Source organism: Mercenaria mercenaria, chromosome 16 (assembly GCF_021730395.1).
Source record: "Mercenaria mercenaria strain notata chromosome 16, MADL_Memer_1, whole genome shotgun sequence".
Taxonomy (NCBI): Eukaryota; Metazoa; Mollusca; class Bivalvia; order Venerida; family Veneridae; genus Mercenaria; species Mercenaria mercenaria.
In genome coordinates this window covers 41,732,259-41,754,055 of record NC_069376.1, presented here as the reverse complement: position 1 = coordinate 41,754,055, position 21,797 = coordinate 41,732,259, and the positions used below count along the sequence as shown (strand labels likewise).

Genomic DNA, 21,797 nt, shown 5'->3' with positions numbered 1-21,797 from the left:
TATTGGCCTTGTGTCAGGTAAAGGCAGGTACCTTAGTAAAACCCCTGAGCTTCTGTTAGCTAGGTGGATAGCTTCCTCACATGAAGAATTCTACACCCTAAGCACAGTTTTGAACGTACATTCTTCAGGGTGAGTGGCAAGTGGTTTGAAGTCAGCGACCTTAACTACTCCCCATAGTGGCCCTTGAATTTAATGAAGAATGTGGGGCATTCAAAATATAATACAAAACAATCATGCTATAATATAAATTTCATTTGATATATTTACTTCATACAGAAAATTATAGAACCAAGATTAAATGCAATCCAGTTACAGTTTATTGGGTAATATATCACAATATCCTTGAAGGAAAAAAGGAATCAGTCAGAGGACAGCACAACTATTCAAAATTTCTAAGAACCAGCTTACATACAAAAACTAAAGAACAATCAAAATCAAGACAAACTCTGACAATCACTCCACAGATGCAAGAAAATAGATATATTTTAAAAATCCTGAATTCCAAGAATGGCAGAAAAAAATAATGGATGTCTGAAAAATGCTCTTATCTGATAAAACTAACAATATCAAAACTGTAAAATAAAGAAACTTTTGTGTATATTCAGTCATGTAGTTGATAGCTTTGAAGTTTGCATCATCATGAAAACATCTAAGTAACATATATCCATGTTGGTGCTTTTTAGTCATTTTATTCATCAAAACTACACAAAAGTATAGTACTGAGCCCTATAGTGAAAGGAAACAGTACCAGATTTTTTTTCATAAACATTCCTGCTTCACCATCCTTCACAATATGACTGTTTTTATTATTTTCTATATATTATTTCTCTTATATTTATAAGCATGGATTATTATTGGCTTGAAAAATCAAACAAGAGGGCCCCCTGATGGCCCTTAGTTAAACTGCTCTGGTGAGCTAAAAACTCAAAGTGTATGTGTGTGAGCGGTGGGAATGGGGGGGGGGGGGGGGGGGGGGGGGGGGGGGGGGGGGGGGGGGGGGGGGGGGGGGGGGGGGTAGTGTGGAGCGATATGGGATTATCCCTTGAGAATATTTCTGATTAAAAAAAAACATTAATCCATATCAATTGCTTCTTTCAGTTAAAACATTTCATAGAATGTCAAATTTGCTGCAGAATCTTTTTCCTTTACTTTACACGTCAAATATTCAAGTAATTACTTTTCACTTCTAAACCTAGAGTACATAATCTGCACGCACTAGTCACATTTTGTCACCATGACGTCTTGCCAGTTATCTGCATTTCTCTGTAATTTAATCAAATAAATAGGAATCACATTTTATTATATCTTTCCGTACAGTTTATCATGCACTACAAGGTGCGTTTTCATGTGATATTTCCGCTTAAATCCTTTATTACAGATGGGGCATACGAACGGCTTCTCCCCAGTGTGTATTCGTTCATGTGTAACAAGGTGAGACGGCGTATTTACTCTTAGTCCACAAACTTTGCAAAAGATTGGATCTTTCTTCCCACATCGTGGTGATCCCCCCTGCTTCACTACCTCGTATAACTGTTCACCATATAAAGCGGTTGGTGTATTTGCGTTACTCAGAATGTCAGCGTGCATTTCATCCTCAGTACCTGCAAGTACAACAGTGTACTGTAAAATGTAATCAAACTTAAACCTAAACCAAGTTTCATTCTCGATCTAGATCTAATAAAAACAAACAATGCTAACTGGGTAGAAAATGTGACCCCTAGACTGTTTACAAGATTTTTCCTACAATTTGACCCAGTTACCTTGATCCTTGATGACCTGGTATACAGCTTGTTTGGGATTTTATTTAGACAAATTATTAGAGGATGCTTCATCAATATTGGGTCAAAAGTGTGATCCCTAGAGCAGTATAATTGTTGAGGTCAGACATGAGCAGTTACAGTAACTCACTATTAGCACCCTGTGCACAGGTCAGCTAACAAAGAACATGATCAATGAATATCTCAGTAATCTACAAAGCTCCAGAAAAGCATACAAAAATATCTACTGTATAGTTCTATATCCAGATAACAATCTTTTCTACATCAGTAAACTGTTGTTAGTATAAATATCCAAGTACAGTCAAACTCTTAAGTTCGCTTAAACTTGGATAATTCGAACACAGACCTTCACTTGAACTCATCGTCTGGTCCTGGCAAAATCCCTGTATAATCTATACTGTGTGATGGCTAGGACTACTGATAACTCGAACCAATTTTGCAGGTCACACAGAGTTGGAGCGAACAAAGTGTGACTGTATTGTTTCTGTTTACATTAATATAATATATATGTATGATATAAAGTACTGTACACACATAAGTCATTTACTGCTATAAACACATTTTTTCCTTTTTTAACTATACTGAAAAAAGTTATCTACAATTACTTTTTTCTTCATTTTATTTTGTTGGGTTTAACGTCGCACTGACAAAATTATAGGTCATATGGCGACTTTCCAGCTTTGATGGTGGAGGAAGACCCCAGGTGCCCCTCCGTGCATTATTTCATCATGAGTGGGCATCTGGGTAGAACCATAGACCTTCCGTAAACCGGCTGGATGGATTCCTCATTCTTCATAAAAAGTTCATTCTATTTATCTGTTGTTGTTTTTTTTTTTCAATTAACTTTTCCAGTTTAAAATTGCAAAATTTAATTACAACTCACTTTTTTAAAGCAGCTACACATCAACAAAGATAGTTAAAGCAGCTGTTTCACAGGTTTCAGGCAACACAGAACAGGTTATTTCTCTAGTATATATCCTTTATGACTATAATATTCCAATCTCCTGTCGTCACATGCTGAATGAAGCTTGCCATTTACTTCTTTACAAGCTCTTCTTTTCGTTGCTATTGAAACCTGGAAATTGTACTATCTTCCGCAAACCCTAAACCCATGTGGCCTCAAACTGAACTATGAAAAATGTTTTCCAAATTAAAAAACAACCAGACTTGAAAATTAGTCTGAGATGACAATTTCGAGAACAATAAGTACCTCTAGCGGTATCCTATGTCTGTATGCGTTTTACAAAACATAGACATTTTGTACCTGTTTTGTGCAATGCATATAGTGCATGCTTAAAATGCAGATGACAGCATAACCTGTAATGTGCACTGCTTCATACTGCCTTCAAATAATAATTCAATACAACTTTTAAGCAGTATCAGCACCAGAGGTCACGCACATGACAAACACTGCAAAATGTATGCTGCTCATCATAACACGGGAATATTTTGTAAAAGAAAACTACAACAGTTGATATTCATTCCCTTTTTATTATCACCTTTTCAAAATACATACACAAGATTATCTATAGACCAAAAACAGGTGCTTTTTTTGTGATGAAAGATGAAGCTCCTTCCCACGGAGCTTTAAAGCATACCTGTCATTTATTCCGTAACAGAATAACTTGATATGATGGCAGATCCACCGGATAGTACAGTTTCATATATTTGCTCCTTCAGTAATACTGGATAACTGATTCAGATAATCTGTACACTGATTTCAGTTTATTTATATACAATGTATTACAACAATTCCTCATAGATACCGTATTATTACAATCAAATTTACTTCAAGTTCAATAAACCCCAAGACATTTTTATTTGTTGCCAAGCGCATTTATCTTGTATACCATATACCATGGGCTCTATTTTAGTCTGGCCAACCAATATGGGCCATGTTGTCTTACACGTATTCAGAATAATAAATACATCTGCAACGTTAAAGTTACCTTAAACGCAAAAAAAAAATAATAAGCATGTGCTGTGTGGTTATTAACAGGAAACATTTCTCAACTCCACTTCATCTGTATCAACCCTAAGATGAAACGTTTCTTTAAATGCTACATAATTTATTCTGTAAACATCGCATGTAAACTTTCTTCATTCTTGCTTATACTGTGAAATCATTTTTATTCGCTAGGACGATTTCGCGTATTTCGCGTAGGATCGATGCGGATTTAAGACGCATTTTTTAATTATTGTTTTCATTTTAAAATTGAAATGCGCGATTAAAGCCCGCGCGAACAGTCATTTCACGTTGCGCGAAATTTCATGCCAGCGAATTTAAATGATTTCACAGTATTTATGCATGTTAGCGGATACCAGAAATGTGTCCATATGTCCCAAATGCCCTCGCTATGTGATATTTGGGCTACAGAAGTGCATTCCTTGTAACTGCACTCTGACACTAGGTGTGGACTTGTTTAAGTGAATATTTGTACCAAGTTATTTGAATGGTCTTGCACATGAAACATTGTACTAAGTTATTTTGATATCCATCTAGGCATACTAAAGTTAAAGGCTTCAAAAGAATAATTGCCTTAAATAAGTGACCCTGACCTTTCAGCATGGAGTCTTGCTCTTCACTAAACACAAATTTTAATATGATGAAATTCTGAGCCAAGTTATTTTCAACAAGATTCTTGGCTGGACACAATATCCAAACACACATACAAACATATGTACACACACAGAAGAGAGTAACATTATATACCCATCATAAATAGGAGGGGCAGAAAATCTAACCAGCACTCAACCATAAATGGTGACATTTCTTCTACATTTCTGAAACATCTGACATGCACTGTATCCAAAATTCACATGGGTTCACATGAACGTAAATTACTAGTAGTTCAGATACTTCAGCTTATTCTTTTTTAAAATCACTTAAAAATAGTTTTAAGTTCGGCTACCGTAAATACAACCCAATAAACACATGCAATTTGAATACTTCTTGGCTAGTACCATATTTGAGCTTACATTTTTGTAGCTCAAATTTATTGTGGATACACAATTTATAATGCCTCCAGTGAACTAGCCAAGTCAAAGAAATCTTTATAGACAACTGCAGAGATCCTCATTTATAAATTTTGTGCACTTGGTATGTTTGTAAATATTCACTCTGAATACTAAACACAGTAAAATGTATGGTACTCTGAATGACAAAATGATGTTACAAAGTAGTACAGACACTGTCTGGTAGCAATACTGACTAGATATCAATAACAAACTGTTTAACACAAAACTACTGAAGCACATTCCATACTGTTCAAAACCATGTCATATATTAACATTGTAAAAACATATCATAATACTTTAACACAATAGAAATATCAAAGCCTAATCATTGCTTTAATAACAATTTTTTAGCATTAATTCTGAAGATTGTGACAAATTTCTACCTGAAAAATTGAAGACAAATTTCTGGTCATTTTAGAAAATTCAATTCTGTTATTTTTAAAAGGAAAATATCCCTAATCTCAGAGACTAGCACTTGGAATATACTGTCACATGTTTCTCCCTGACGTTATGGCTTAACATAATGTCCTGCAATGTTTGCTTTGATATTTCTGTAGAAGTAAACAAATAACACAGCTCACAACACTTTTTGCTCAAAAAAAGGGAAATACAGCTTTTCATTCAGTTCTTTATATTTTGAAATCATGGCATTAAACGAATGAACTTTTATGCATGTCTGCATTAACATACATATTAATGTTTTTTAGATCTTTTTTCTTTTCAAATTTCTTCACCTTTGCATTAATAAGTAAACTTGGCTTTAGTTATAGGAAGAAGGCCATGATTCGCATCCACGCATGTTCTAAATTGCTAAAATATTAAAACAATACTTTTGATTTAAACTCTGCATATATAAGCAAGCCTATATAACCTGACTAGTCATAAATATTTGTGCAAAATGACTTACTAAATCTCAATTAACTTACCTTTCTCTTTTTTGCAATACCTCGTATCCACCCTCACACTGCTGTTCACACAATTTCCATGTTGCCAGTATCTAAACTTCAAAATTTAGCTCTGCTACTTTTTCCTCACACAAGCAGTTATGGTCCTATTACGGAACTCTGCTATGCTTTGAAGTTTGGATGATATCTGAGACACATTTAAGGTTTAATTCAAACTGATCCAGACTGCACAGATCACCCCAACAGTAGCATTGGACAGGTGATTCACAGCCAGCAAATGAGATTACTGTGCGATTAAAGCCAAGCTCTGTTGTTGGAAATTATAACTATTTTGTGGCTTAAGCATATCAGTGGTTGAGCTGGGATATTATGTACAACAATTTAAGTCTTTAGAAAATCTGGTTGGGCAATTCTTATGAGGAAGTTGTCTGATTGTCTTTGTCACACTGGTAGCCCACTATGCAAAACAGTAAAACCATTCTGAGGTTAATAAGGACACTGAAAACTTAGCAGGAATCAAAATGGTGCTTCAAGTTTCACACTTTCAGGTCGGACCAGTCCCTTTTTGGATGGATGCAAAGCTGTCCAATGGTAAAGCATAAGATTACTGATCTGGAAGTTGTGGCAGAGCAAAATTCTGGCCTTAGAATTCCTGAATACAATATGCATAACTCTGAGAAATGTTACTACAACGATGATATATACCGTTAAGTATCAAACTTATTGAAAGTCTTTCTTGTAGAACAGGTCTTGTTTCAATCAGTGCCAATAAATGGACAATGTAAAATCAACTGCCAGTCATCCACCAATACATTAATGGCTTACATGTGCCTGTGGCTCAAGCAAGCTAAAAAGCTACCATACTACTATGTTATACAATCCAAACACTTGACAACACAGTACAAAGCCTAGATTACGCTTTAGATCATATAGTTAACATATATCAACAAAGATGAAGAAATTGACAGATTTCAGAGCATCGTGTTGTGAGCTGCAAACCATCCTCCAGTGTCTTCTAAAAATTGGACCCGTTTTGCTCAAAGTTGTTCTTTTTCAACAATTATGGACTACTAGTACTAGCACTGTATTTCATTTCACTCGAAATTACCCTTGCATGTCTTCTAAATTCATTTTAAGCAAAAAAATGTCAACATCTAGAAATATCTATTAAAAGTATAACCTGTCAAAATATAACAGGCAATATATAAATAATAAATTATATGCTTTTTTAACCTATCATTTTGAAACACTAAACACTTGAAAAAAATACAGTTACTTTAATGTCCAAAGTTTAATTACTTATAAATATACAGACAGTAACAGTAGTATGAAATTAACAACAAGAGGTCATGATGACCCTGGATCGCTCACCTGAGTAATATGAGCTACACTGACAAGTGTAAGAGATCAGGTAAGAAAGTCAAATGTAAGTAAGCATTGAAATCTTTTCCCAATTGTGTGTTTCAAATGTCAAACTGATGCTAAAATATTAAGAAAGTAGGTCAGTAGGTCACATTTCACGGTTTTTTTTTCGGCTGTTTTTATAGCCGTTATTCGGCTATATTCCCAATGCCAAAAAGTATGTATTTTTCCCAAAATGAGTGCAAAAATTCCCAATCTACATTCTGAAAAAAATTTCATCAAAATTGCACAAACATTGACCAAATTATGGACAATTTTGTAATGGAAGTATGTTAAAAGAGGTTGTACAATGTGAAACAAGTGTATGAGAAAGTGCTTAAACACATCTTTACTATATCCTACGGGACTAAATATTTCCCAATTTGAAACATTTACGCATCAAAATTCCCAATTTTGGGGGTATAGGCTATGTTCCCAAATTTTGTTTGTTTTTGTTTGTTTTTGGGTTTAACGCCGTTTTTCAACAGTATTTCAGTCATGTAACGGCGGGCAGTTAACCTAACCAGTATTCCTGGATTCTGTACCAGTACAAACCTGTTCTCCGCAAGTAGTTCCCAAATTAGCTAGAAAAAACCCTGCATTTATGGTCACTAAAAGTCAGTTTAAGATCAGTGTGCAAAACTGTACATGGCATCCAAATTCTAAGGCTGTATCTTAAAAAACAAGAAAGTAGGTCAGTAGGTCAAGGCCACAGTTAGGTGACCCCTTATCACTTGGGGTCATCAGGTAATTATAACAAGAGCTGTCAGTGGACAGCGCGCTCGACTATTCTCAGTGCTTGATAGTATAATATAAGCTATGAGTAAAACTTTAACATTACAATAAGCATATTTTAAGTCGAAAAGGGGCCATAATTCAGTCAAAATGCTTGATAGAGTTGCCTCCTCCTTTTTACAGACTGGGGTTATGATGGTAAACAAGTATGCAAAATATGAAGGCAATATCTCAATGGACTTTGAAAATATTTGGGGTGGTACGCAAACTTTAACTCAGTCAAAATGCTTGATAGAGTTGCCTCCTCCTTTTTACAGACTGGGGTTATGATGGTTAACAAGTATGCAAAATATGAAGGCAATATCTCAATGGACTTTGAAAATATTTGGGGTGGTACGCAAACTTTAACTCAGTCAAAATGCTTGATAGAGTTGCCTCCTCCTTTTTACAGACTGGGGTCATGATGGCAAACAAGTATGCAAAATATGAAAGCAATATCTCAATGGACTTTGAAAATATTTGGGGTGGTACGCAAACTTTAACATTTTCTCTAAGTCGAAAAGGGGCCATAATTCAGTCAAAATGCTTGATAGAGTTGCCTCCTCCTTTTTACAGACTGGGGTCATTATGGTAAACAAGTATGCAAAATATGAAAGCAATATCTCAATGGACTTTGAAAATATTTGGGGTGGTACGCAAACTACCGGTAACATTTGTGTGACGCTAACGCTCACACAGACGCCAGGGCGAGTAGATAAGCTCCCCTATTCCAGGGGTTTTTTTTACGACTGGGGGAAGAGGCCCCAGCCTGTCATTGGGGGAAGAAAATAGCGCGCGACGAGCAGTTTTGGGGGATTTTTTCACTCTGGGGGAATTTACAATTATGCATAATAAACACTTTAAACTATGTTTTTATTACATATTCTTGCAACCTTTAGCAACTATACACACTGTCACTTAGCAATAGATGGACTTACACTAATGTTCACTTATCATTGTAACAAGGTGGGTGGGGAGAGTTGAAATGCTCAAATCATTGAATATTTAAAGGTCACATGCTTTTATTCACAAAAAATGCTTTAAAATAAGAGTTGCTTTTGCTCTAGCAAAATACCTCGGCAAAGATAATAAATTTGCGTAACGGCCGACCGGCTTATTTAATCGAATCAAGCACATAAAATAATTACTTTAAATTAACAACACATATTACACAATACAGAATAAGCTGTTACCGCTAATTAAGAAGAGGTACAAACACGATAATCTGACGCTGCATTGTTTATCAATCATCTATATTACATACTGATAATAACCACGTGTCAGTCGGCGCGTGGCGTGATTGACATCTTTCAGTAGCTAATTAACATACGACGCTCCGCCTACTGTCATACTTACGCTGGTGTCGACAAACAGTATGAAGTTCACTGGGATTTTGATTGACAAGGGCAGAGCTTTCGAACTCGTTACGCATCAAAGGGTATTACCGCGAGACAAGCAGACGCCAACGGCATATTATGTGCGGGTCAGATACGAGTTTTTATCGATTTTCGCTGGTCTAAACCGGAACCTCGGGTCCACTGAACGCTCTTCTAACATTTTTCTACTATTTCTAAAGGTTTTCACACCCATTGAAAATTGTGAAAGACCGTCTGCAATTGTGAACGGGTCCGATATTCGGTCGGGAAAATCGCTGGGAGTAATCTCCATTGCTTTGTTTACGATTTTGGAGGGGGGAATTTCGGACGTAGGGGAATTTCGACTGAGGTAGGGGAAATCCTTGGCTGTGGGGGAAATCCTCGGCTGGGGGACGAGGCCGATATTCGGCCTCTGCTTTAGAATAAAAAAAAAACCTGTATTCTTTGAACAGTCGGGCTAATAAAACAGTCTAGGAAATATGATCTGATTATTTTTGAAGTATTTTTTCCTATGTAAGTCATATAACAAGTGACCCCCGGGTCAGGGCCTCTTTTCACCCCAGGGGTATAATTTGAACAATATTGTTAGAGGTCCACTACACAATGCTGCATACCAAATATCAAAGGCCTAGGCATCAGACAAGAAGATTTTTAAAGATTTGTCTATGTAATTTAACTTGGGTCCCCCAGGACAGGGCCTCTTTTCACTTCAGGGGCATAATTTGAACACTTCTGGTAGAGGACCACAAGGCAGTTTTAGGCAAGAAGATTTTTAAAGTTTTTTCCTATATAAGTCTATGTAAAACTTGGGACCCCCTGGGTGGGGCCTCCTTTCAACTCGGGGACATAATTTGAACAAACTTGGTAAAGGACCACTAGGTAATGCAACATACCAAATATCAAAAGCCTAGGCCTTGCACTTTCAGATAAGAAGATTTTTAAAGTTTTTTCCTATATAAGTCTATGTAAAACTTGGGACCCCCAGGGCGGGGCCTCTTTTCACCCCAGGGTAATAATTTCAACAATCTTTACCAGAAGAGGACCACAAGGCAATGCTACATACCAAATATCAAAGGCCTAGGTCTTGTGGTTTCAGACAAAAAGATCTTTTTATATGACCTACTGACCTAGTTTTTCAAGGCATGTGACCCAGATTCAAACTTGACCTAGATATCATCAAGGTGAACATTCTGACCAATTTTTATGGAGATCCATTCACAAGTATGGCCTCTAGAGAGGTCACAAGGTTTTTCTTTTTTTAGACCTACTGACCTAGTTTTGATCGCACATGACCCTGTTTCGAACCTGACCTAGATATCATCAAGATGAACATTCAGACCAAGTTTCATACAGATCCCATGAAAAATATGGCCTTTAGAGAGGTCACAAGGTTTTTCTATTATCTGACCTAATGACCTAGTTTTTGATGGCACATGACCCACTTTCGAACGTGACCTAGATATCATCAAGATGAACATTCAGACCAACTTTCATACAGATCCCATGAAAAATATGACCTCTAGAGAGGTCACAAGGTTTTTCTATTTTTAGACCTACTGACCTAGTTTTTGACCGCACATGACCCAGTTTCGAAACTGACCTCGATATCATCAAGATGAACATTCACACTAACTTTCAACTGATTCATACAGATCCCATGAAAAATATGGCCTCTGGAGAGGTCACAAGGTTTTTCTATTATTTGACCTACTGACCTAGTTTTTGATCGCATGTGACCCAGTTTCGAACTTGATCAAGATATCATCAAGGTGAACGTTCTGACCAATTTTCATGAAGATCTTGTGAAATATATGGCCTCTAGAGAGGTCACAAGGTTTTTCTATTTTTAGACCTACTAACCTAGTTTTTGAAGGCACGTGACCCAGTTTCAAACTTGACCTAGATATCATCAAGGTAAACATTCTGACCAACTTTCATGAAGATCTTGTGAAATATATGGCCTCTAGAGAGGTCACAAGGTTTTTCTATTTTTAGACCTACTGACCTAGTTTTTGACGGCACGTGACCCAGTTTCGAACTTGACCTAGATATCATCAAGATGAACATTCTGATCAACTTTCATAAAGATCCCATGAAAAATGTGACCTCTGGAGTGGTCACAAGCAAAAGTTTACGGACGCAAGGACGGACGGATGGACGACGGACACCGCGCGATCACAAAAGCTCACCTTGTCACTTTGTTACAGGTGAGCTAAAAACCAGGAAAGTAGGTCAGCAGGTCAAGGTCCCAGTCAAGTGACATCATATTACTTGGGGCCATCAGCTAATTATAATTAAACAGTCTTCGAAATAGGATCAGATGATTTTTTAAGTATTTTTCCTATATAACTCACATAATAACATAATAAGTGACCCCAGGGCAGGGCCTCTTTTAACCCCAGGGGCATAATTTGAACAATTTTGGTAGAGGACTACTAGACAATGCATCATACCAAATATCAAAAGCCTAGGCCGTATGGTTCCAGACAAGAAGATTTTTAAAGCTTTTTCCTAAGTCTATATAAAACTTGGGACCCCCAGGGCAGGGCCTCTTTTCACCCAAGGGGTACAATTTGAACAATTTTGGTTGAGGACCATAAGACAATGCTACAAACCAAATATCAAAGGTCTAAGTGTTGTGGTTTCAGACAAGAAGATTTTTAAACTTTTTTTCCTATATAACGACACCCCAGAATAAGAAGGGCGTAAGTGTTAGTTGCGCCCTTTTATGAATCATACATTTTTTGAAACTACACACCAAGGGGCATAATTCTGTAAAAAAAAATTTTTGTCACAAACTGCTGTGTTGACCAAATTCACCAATAATAAAAGGGCGTAAGTGAAAAGTTTTTCAGAATCCCAGTAATAGAAGGGCGTATCTGCACTTAATTGTTGTACCAGAAAAGTCAACTTACACCCTTAGAATTAGAAGGGCGTATCTGTCATAGACAGTGTTTTTCATTTTGCCGAAAACTACGATTTTCCACTTACGCCCTTCTAATTCTGGGGCGTCGATAAGTCTATGTAAAACTTGGGACCCCTGGGGGCGGGGCCATATTTGACCCTAGGGGGATAATTTGAACAATCTTGGTAGAGGACCACTAGATGATGCTACATACCAAATATCAAAGCCCTAGGCCATGTGGTTTTGTACAAGAAGATTTTCAAAGATTTCCGTATATAAGTCTTTATAAACCATGTGACCCCCAGGGCGGGGCCATATTTGACCCTAGGGGGATAATTTGAACAATTTTGGTAGAGGACCACTAATAATATGATGCTACAAACCAGATATCAAAGCCCTAGGCCCTGTGGTTTTGGACAAGAGGATTTTTAAAGTTTTTCCTTTCGATTGCCATGGCAACCAGAGTTCTGCATGGAATTCAATTCTTTGAACAATTTTGAAAGGGGGCCACCCAAGGATCATTCCTGTGAAGTTTGGTGTAATTCTGCCCAGTGGTTTTCAAGAAGAAGATTTTTTTAGAAATTGTTGACGGACGACGGACATCAAGCGGTCACTTCGTGACAGGTGAGCTAAAAAGACAGACAAAGCACGAAGTATGCAGAAGAACACAACAGTTTGTCTACAACTTCAATAAATTCCACCCAGATTCATACAACCTAGTTATCACACCTGGAGGATGGTTTTTATAAGAGCAGAATATGTAAATGAAACTTACTGTAACTTTGTTGACTAGCCATATCTGCAGAACTTCCTGTAGCTCCCTGCATAACATTTTGAACATTTGACATCCATTCCTGGGAGCTCATTTGCTCTTGCATAGAAGTCTGACCTAACTCCACACCTGTAATTTCTAAATCCATTTCTGAATCAGCCACTGCTTCAAGTTTAACACTAATATTTGGGTCCAGCCCAGTTGGGGTTTGAGGTTCACTTGCAGAGTCGTGTGAAGTTGCCGGCTGTTCAACATTTGAGTCACAAACTGATGTAGATGCCGATATTAAGTTTGATAAATCCGAGTCCAGACTAAGACCCCCTGGTGGGGCAGTGTCACTTAATTTGAGATCTGATGCTTCATTTGGAATGGTTGATGTGGATGATTCTGATTTAGCATCATCGTTATCAGATGCTTGTTGTCCTTGAGTTTGTGAGGGTGTGGAGGGTTTGGTGGAGGGTGAGGGAGGTTCACTATTTCCTGGAACACTTGCACTAGTAGGTGTTTGAACTGAATCATTAACACTTTGATTGGATTTTTCGTCTTCATCGTCTGGTTCAATTTTAATCACCTGACCTTCAATTCTATTTCCTGTTCTTGGACCGGGTCCTGGTACCTGGCCCTGTTGGTCGAAGTTCAAAGATGGTCTCGGTGGGCGTGCCATTGGATAGGGCTGATGCCTAGCACCAGGGCTCCTCATTCTCCCTCCTGGGGAGACTCGACTCAGTGCCACAGGGTGTAATCCATGCTGAGGTGAAGGATACCTGGGTGACCTCTGAGGCATGAATCTCGGACCTCCGTACCTAGGTGGGGTTGTTGGGGCCATACTACGGGCAAGAGCCTCTTCTCTTTCTTGAGCTTCCTGTCTCTCCTTCTCTTGTTTCTTTTTATGATGTCCTGAAAAGGTTGACAACACACTTTCATTTCATACTGTTAAAACAGTATTGTAGTTATGTCAAGACTTTTGTTTTAAACTTTAAAACAGTGTTTCTAGGTTCAGTACAAACACTAGCTTTTTATTCCAAAAGTTTCTGACAACTTCAAACATGCAAACAAGTTAGAGGACAAATAACACAAGACTTTTTAAGAGGTTTGAGAAGCACACTGACATTACCAAAACTGTCAATTCATTTTCTAGCCAAAATCAAGATTGCCTTTACTGGGGTACTCTTGGTAATAGTTCTGAGCCTCAAGATAAATTCTGTCTTTAACTTACTTACCACAAAAGACATTGATGAAGTTTGAGAGGCAAAAGTTCAAGGTTTTGAAGTTATTGAAAAGGTTTCACTCCTCAAGGTCACTGTGACTTTTTAAACAGAAAACGTTGACCAAACTTCGTATAACACAGAGAGCTACTTCAATCTTGAAATCCTAACAACCATAGCTCTCAATGTGTTCTCCAACTATTGATTGGAAACTCTTTCAAGTCTCACAGATTTTGTGGCTTTGACAACTGCTTTTATCACTCCAAAAGTAATAGATGGCATCTATTAAAGTACTGCTAACAAATATGTTGAACTATCAGCTACTGGAGCTTGAATTATCAGCTGAAGGAATATATGAATGAAATGGAAGTTCTAAAATGGCCAGATGATTTTTTGTCCTTGTCCCAGATAGCATGGCTACTGGGAGCCTTCATTCTAGTGATTAAGGTCACTAATTTCAAATCACTTGCCCATCATTGAAAAGGATTTGGAACCACTTAGGCTGTAAAATTATTCTAGCTGGCATACAAAAAGTACGAATGTATGTGGTTCTACTCTGGTACGTAATGATCCATTAATTGGTTCATGAAAAGTCACTTGAAGGTTTTTTCTATTTTAAGCTCTGAAGTCCCCTAACTGGGGCCTAGAACCATTTGATCTAAACTGACGGAAGACGTTTCAAGGATGCTACACAGAGACTATGTTTGGTAATGACCCATCAAGTGGTTCATGAGTAGAATAGGGCCAAAAGAAACCATTAGAACAAATTTAAAATAGGTCCATGCCAGGATGCTACAGGCCAAGTTTGGTGTAATTCTGATCAGTAGTTTCAGACGAGATGGAGTAAAAATGTAAATGCAGGTCAATGGACAGGAGGCCATCCGCCTATACTTATAGCATATTCTGTACAAAAGTTCAGGCTAAAAAAAACTTGGTAAGTGGTTTTAAAGGACTCTACAAGCCCAAAGCAGAAGTTATCAGTTTGACTATTTAGACTATTTACTTTCATATACAGGCTGAAGAAAGTAACATACTTTTAAGACAGAAACCCAGGAACTGGGACTTGATGTCCTCATGGTCTTCCAGGAAAACCTTGCCTGAGTCCGAGCCCAGGTGACATAGAGTGCCATCTGCAACACTGGCTGTAAGAATAACAGATTCTTCATCTGTTGTGCTGGCCAACTGTTCCACCTGTAATGTAGAAAAGAACAATGTAATGTCGGTTCCACTTAATTAACTTTTTTACTGTAACTAGAATGTGTCTGTAGGACACAGGGTGTGCCCCCAACTGGTACATTTGTCACAAATAAGGGGAAATAATACAAAATGCATACCAGTTATGGGACTTGCTGCTATCAACTAGTTTTATAACCCCGAAGGCACATGTGAAGTTTCAATTCAATATCTGCATTAGTTTTGGAGATAGAAACTTGCATGTAAAACTTTAACCAAAATTTTCTAAGTCCAAAAGGGGGCATAATTTGCTCAAAATACATGTCAGAGTTATGGGACTTGACCCAGAGAGGTTGGTAATTGACCTAGAAAAAGAAAAAATAAGTTTCAAAGCTATATGCCTTTAATTGATGGCTGTATGTACTTGCATGAAAAAACTTAACCAAGGTGTGGCGCTGACGCCGACGCCAGGGTGAGTAGAATAGCTAGACTATTCTTCGAATAGTCGAGCTAAAAATGTAAAAAGATATATCATAGTCTAGGAGCTAGTCTAACAGGCCTGTGTTTTGACGAAACATTTAAATCTGTCCGTCAGTCTAGTCAGTAGTTGGGACTGCAACTTTTTCAGCTTCGGGAGTCCCAGGACTGCAACTTGAAATTGCTAGTGAGAACCCTGAAGTGTGCAAGGTCACATTATGATAAAGACTCAAGCAAGGTTTCATTAATTTACATTAAATACTTTTTGAGTAAGGCACATAATTAGGTGAAAATGTGCATTTTTGTTTCTATTTCAGGGGCTATTACTTTAAAAATAGGGGGAGGAGCCTGCAAATAAGTAAGAGGTGTGCAAGTTCATATCACGATACAGACTCGTGTAAGTTTTCATCCATTTATATCATATACTTTTTGAGCTAGGTGTGTCACAACGTGAAAATGTGCATTTTTAACTATTTCAGGGGCCATAACTCTGAAAATAGTGGGCAGAGTCAGATAAAAAAAATAGGAGGTGCGCAAGTTCATATCACGATTAAGACTCAAGGTTTCATGAATCTATATCAAATACTTTTTGAGTTAGGCGTGTCACAAGGTGAAAATGTGCAAAAAAAAATTATGAAAAAGATTCATTATTCTATACCATATACTTTTTGAGCTATGAGCATCACAAACAAAAAATCCACTATTTTGGCTATTTCAAGGGCCATAACTCTGTAATAAATTTTTATGCTAAGATTTTCAAGAAGAGTGCCAAGTGTGCAAGGTCACATTATGATAAAGCAAGGTTTCATGAATTTACATTAAATACTTTCTGAGTGAGGCACATAATTAGGTGAAAATGTGCATTTCTTGACTATTTCAGGGGCCATAACTCTGGAAATGGGGGGCACACCCAGATGAAAAATAGTAGGTGCGCAAGTTCATGTTATGATAAAGACTCATGCAAGGTTTCATCAATTTATATCAAATACTTTTTGAGCTTGGCGTGTCACAAGGTGAAAATGTGCATTTTTGACTATTTCAGGAGCCAAAACTCTAAAAATAGGGCGCGGACCCAGATTAAAAATAGTAGGTGCACAAGTTTATATCATGATTAAGTCTCATGCAAGGTTTAATGAATCTATATCAAAAAGTTTTTGAGCTAGGCGTGTCACAAGGTGAAAATGTGCATTTTTGACTATTTCAGGGGCCATAACTCTAAAAATAGGGGGCGGAGCCAGATGAAAAATAGGATGTGCGTAAGTTCATATCATGATAAAGACTCATGCAAGGTTTCATCAATTTATATCAAATACTTTTTGAGCTAGGCGTGTCACAAGGTGAAAATGTGCATTTTTGACAATATCAGGGCCCATAACTCTAAAATTAGGGGGCGGAGCCAGACGAAAAATAGAAGGTGCGCAAGTTCATATCATGATAAAGGCTCATGCAAGGTTTCATCAATTGATATCAAATACCTTTTGAGCTAGGCGCGTCACAAACTGCGGACAGACGGACGGACAAGAGCAAACCTATGCAGAGGGGGGGCACAAAAACCTTTGGATACAGCTCATATTGAAATAATAACTTATTGCCCACTTCTTCAACATGTTCAATATAAGTTGAGGCTTAAACCAGATCAGTGCCAGTGCTGAGCTGGTCAACAATTTAAGTTTGAGTCAAATCTCAGAAATCTTAGTTACAACTTAGATAAAATGAAAATGTAACTGAAACTGCCAAGTCAAAAAGGGACATAAATCAGGAAATTTATCGGCCAGAGTAATATACCTTGTGTCACATGACAGGTGTGATGATGTGGAACAACTATTTTAAGTTTGAATGAAATCCATTTAGTAATATCCAGTTTGAAGCAAATCTATCAGAGATAAAGAGAATGTGCATCAAATCTTTAACTGATGCAGACACCAGGGCAAGTAGATAGCTCTTTATATACATAATGTATAGTTGAGCTAAAAATAAAATAATCATTTGCAACATGACAGTCCTCTTATACCACAGAGTGAAAGACGGGTTTTCCAGCACCAGTGAAACACAAAATTTCCTGTCTGGTTTGGAAGAAAAGGACAAACATTGTACCTATACAAGCACTTACCAGTTGTTGTATCTGGCTTTTCAGCACCGCCTTCAGTATAACCTTATAACCTGGAATCTCCTTGATCACATCCATATCTGGTTTTGCCATGGTGATTGCTTCTGTCGGAAGGCCTGATATCTATCAGTTAGTCTTTGGTTATTCTCTCAACAGCATTAAAACCATAGCAGAAACATTCTCAAAAGAGCTTGTCTATTTAAAACTTGAGTCAAGAAAGTGTCACTTTACTTCAATGTTACTATTTGGAAGTTGTGCCAACTGTCCGATTTCGTACTTCTGTATTTCTTACAAAATAATGTACATAATCATGCAGTCATCTGGTGTCAGCTCTCATCATGTCGCTTATTTCATCTACACGTATTGAGAGTCCTGAAAAAGGAAAGAAAATCTGTCGAAATTGTCTGATCAACCTTGAATAGTATGAGGATAAACATATTTATCTTCAGCAAAAATAATAATTTTTTAAGTTACCAATGTTTGCAGGTTATTGCTCACTCAGAGTCAGATGTTCCATGAAAATATATATGAGCCGCACTATGAGAAAACCAACATAGTGCATCTGCGACCAGCATGGATCTGGACCAGCCTGTGCATCTGCGCGGTCTGGTCAGGATCCATGCTGTTCGCTTTCAAAGCCTTCTGCAATTAGAGAAACCATTAGCTAACAGCATGGATCCTGACCAGACTGCGCAGGCTGGTCTGGATCCATGCTGGTCACAAATGTTGGTTTTTTCATGGTGCGGCTCAATTATCTTCTTAGTCAGGCATACTAAAAGTGGGCAATTTATCATAAATGACCTTTGTTTACTTAAAAAACATGAAATTGTTTCATGCATCTCTGCAACCTGGGAAACAGACTTTCAACTTTACATATAATTAATTGATTTAAACAATAATTCATTACAACAAATTTTCATGTATTAGTCCAGTGTTTTCTCCCACCAGTTTGGGAATGGGGCCGGGGCCTTTACAAATGATACAAGAGCTGTCCTTAAGACAGCGTACTCGACTTTTCTCAGTGCTTGACTCTGAATTAGAGCTTTGCCAGTAAAAAAAATCCAAGTTAAAAAGGGACATAACTCTGTCAAAATTAAAATCAGAGTTATGGGAATTGTGTCTCCTGGTGTAGACTTTGATAGTAAATAACTATTTTGAGTTTCAAGTCAAACGCTTTACTAGTAACAGAGATATCTGACTTTATCAAAAATTTTAACAAAAATTCTAAGTTAAAAAAGGACATAATTCTGTCAAAATTCAAATCAGAGTTATGTGGATTGTTTCTCCTGGTGAAGACTTTGATGGTTAACAAGTATTTTAAGTTCCAAGTCAAAAGCTTTTACAGTAACAGAGATATTTGACTTTATCAAAAACTTTAACCAAAAATTCTAAGTTAAAAAGGGGCATAATTCTGTCAAAATTCAAACCAGAGTTACGGAAATTGTGTCTCCTGGTGTATATTTTGATAGTAAATAACTATTTTGAGTTTCAAGTCAAAAGCTTTAATTGTAACAGAGATATTTGACTTTATCAAAAATTTTAACAAAAAATTCAAGTTAAAAAGGGGCATAATTCTGTCAAAATTCAAATCAGAGTTTAATATGGGGATTATTTTTACTGGTGTAGACTTTGATGGTAAATAATTATTTCAAGTTTCAACTCAATAGGTCTGATAGTAACAGAGATATTTGACTTTAATATCAAAAACTTTAACCAAAAATTCTAAGTTAAAAGGGGCATAATTCTGTCAGAATTCAACCAGAGTTATGGGGATTGCTTCTCCTGGTGTAGACTTTGATAGTAAATAACTATTTTAAGTTTCAAGTCAATAGCTTTGATAGTAACAGAGATATTTTACTTTATCAAAATCTTTAACCAACGGCGACACCGACGCCGGGACGAGTACAATAACTCTACTTTTTCTTCGAAAAGTCGAGCTAAAAATGTGTTGGAAAAAGCCTAAATTGGGAATTGTTAAAAGTCATATCTTCTATTAAAATGTCACATTTAAGAAAGAAAATGGCCATAATTTATCATAATGCATTAATTTAGCAACCTGACTTGTGTTTCAAATGCTTAAGGTTTTAGTTTTGTTTGAAAAAGTTGAAAAAAAAAAAGGGAAACAAGGAGCTGCGTTCAATTTATATAAAAGCTTGATGCTCCCAGTGGCATCCTTGTCGATACAAAGCAACCTAAGTCCAAAATGAGGTCAAGGTCAAACTGAGGTCAGGTGATGTTTGAAGATGAGGAATGGTCACAGGTTACATCTGTATTTGAATCAATTCATTCTTGTAAGCGGTATTGATGCTAGACGAAACGGTCCCATTTGGTTAACCAAGACATGGCCCATATATAGCAACCTAAGTCCAAAATGAGGTCAAGGTCAAACTGAGACCAGGTGATGTCTGAAGATGAGGAATGGTCACAGGTTACATCTGTATTAGTATCAATTCATTCTTGTAAGCGGTATTGATTCTAGACGAAACGGTCCCATTTGGTTAACCAAGAGATGGCCCATATAAAGCAACCCAAGTCCCAATCTGACTAAAGTACATCTCCTATTACGCTACGCATAGGATCTGACAACGAGCTATTGATGGCCTCGTTCTGACAACCCTTCCGCTAGCCAATCAAAAGCTACCTTACAACATCCTGCAAGCTTTAAAACGCCTTGGGTTTTGATATCAACAATTTTTATGACAAAAGATGTCAGACAGCCGATTAGCTCAGTCGGTAGGGCACTAGCTTTGTAAACGAGAGGTCCCGGGTTCGAATCCTGGATTAACTGTAAATTTTTCTTACTCTTTGACATTCGAACAAGTTGTCTGATTGGTTCAAACAAAAATAGATTTGCGAAAATAAATATAGCAATATTGGAAATCCAAAATATACAGAAGACGAATGTGAATGGGTCGTTCTCAGATCTTCGTTTAGAAGATCAAGTACTTTAGTCAGATTGCCCAAGTCCAAAATGATGTCAAGGTCAAACTGGTCAGGTGATGTCTGAAGATGAGGAATGGTCACAGGTTACATCTGCATTAGTATCAAGTCATACTAGTAAGGGGTATTGATGCTAGACGAAACGGTCCCATTTGGTTAACCTCGTACGGACGGACGAACGAACGGACAGGGCAATCACTACATGCCTCCCGCATCAGTAGATGCCGGGGGCATTAAAACAGATTTAAGTTTGGGAATTATAGTTTTGAAATTGGGAAAAAAAACATACTATTTGCCATTGAGATTGGGGCCCAATTTCGGCCCCAAATCCGCTAGAAAACAAGAGGACCATGATGGTCCTGAATCGCTCACCTCTTCCCACATGACCCAGTTTTGAGTATGAAGTTGTTTTTTCTACTATTTGACATAGTGACCTAGTTTTTGTGCTCATGTGACCCAGTTTTAAACTTGCCCGAGATATTATCAAGATAAAAATTCAGACCAATTTTCATGAAGATCCATTGAAAAATATGGTCTCTAGAGAGGTCACAAGGTTTTTCTATTATTTGACCTATTGACCTAGTTTTCGAAGGTACGTGACCCTGTTTTGAACTTTACCTAGATATTATCAAGGTGAACATTCTCACTAATTTTCATGATGATCTCATGAAAAATATGGCCTCTAGAGAGGTCACAAGGTTTTTCTATTCTTATACCTTCTGGCCTAGTTTTTGACCGCACGTGACCCAGTTTCGAAACTGACCTAGATATCATCAAGGTGAACATTCAGATCAATTTTCATGAAGATCCATTGAAAAATATGGCCTCTAGAGAAGTCAAAAGATTTTAATAATTTTAGACCTACTGACCTAGTTTTTGATCGCAGTTGACCCAGTTTCAAACTTGACCTAGGTATCATCAAGATGGACATTCAGACCAACTTTCATACAGATCCCATGAAAAGTA

The 21,797-nt window shown here is 37.3% G+C and overlaps 1 protein-coding gene across 26 annotated transcripts in view; it reads right to left on the bottom strand.

The window, feature by feature from the left end:
• LOC123539568 (zinc finger protein 768-like) overlaps positions 1 to 21,797 on the bottom strand; it is a 129,605-nt gene that overhangs the window by 93,846 nt on the left and 13,962 nt on the right. For 25 of the 26 annotated variants that reach the window (XM_045324196.2, XM_053526817.1, XM_053526815.1 and 22 more), the window contains exons 2-4: positions 17,895 to 18,263; positions 15,169 to 15,325; positions 12,933 to 13,826 (exon numbers count right to left, since the gene is read on the bottom strand). In XM_045324196.2, the coding sequence (XP_045180131.2) occupies positions 12,933 to 13,826; positions 15,169 to 15,325; positions 17,895 to 17,984 (1,141 nt within the window). In that variant the 5' untranslated portion in view covers positions 17,985 to 18,263. Of the gene's footprint in view, positions 1 to 1,107; positions 1,602 to 12,932; positions 13,827 to 15,168; positions 15,326 to 17,894; positions 18,264 to 21,797 lie in introns of those variants that run through there. The other variant, XM_053526821.1, reaches the window with a different exon arrangement.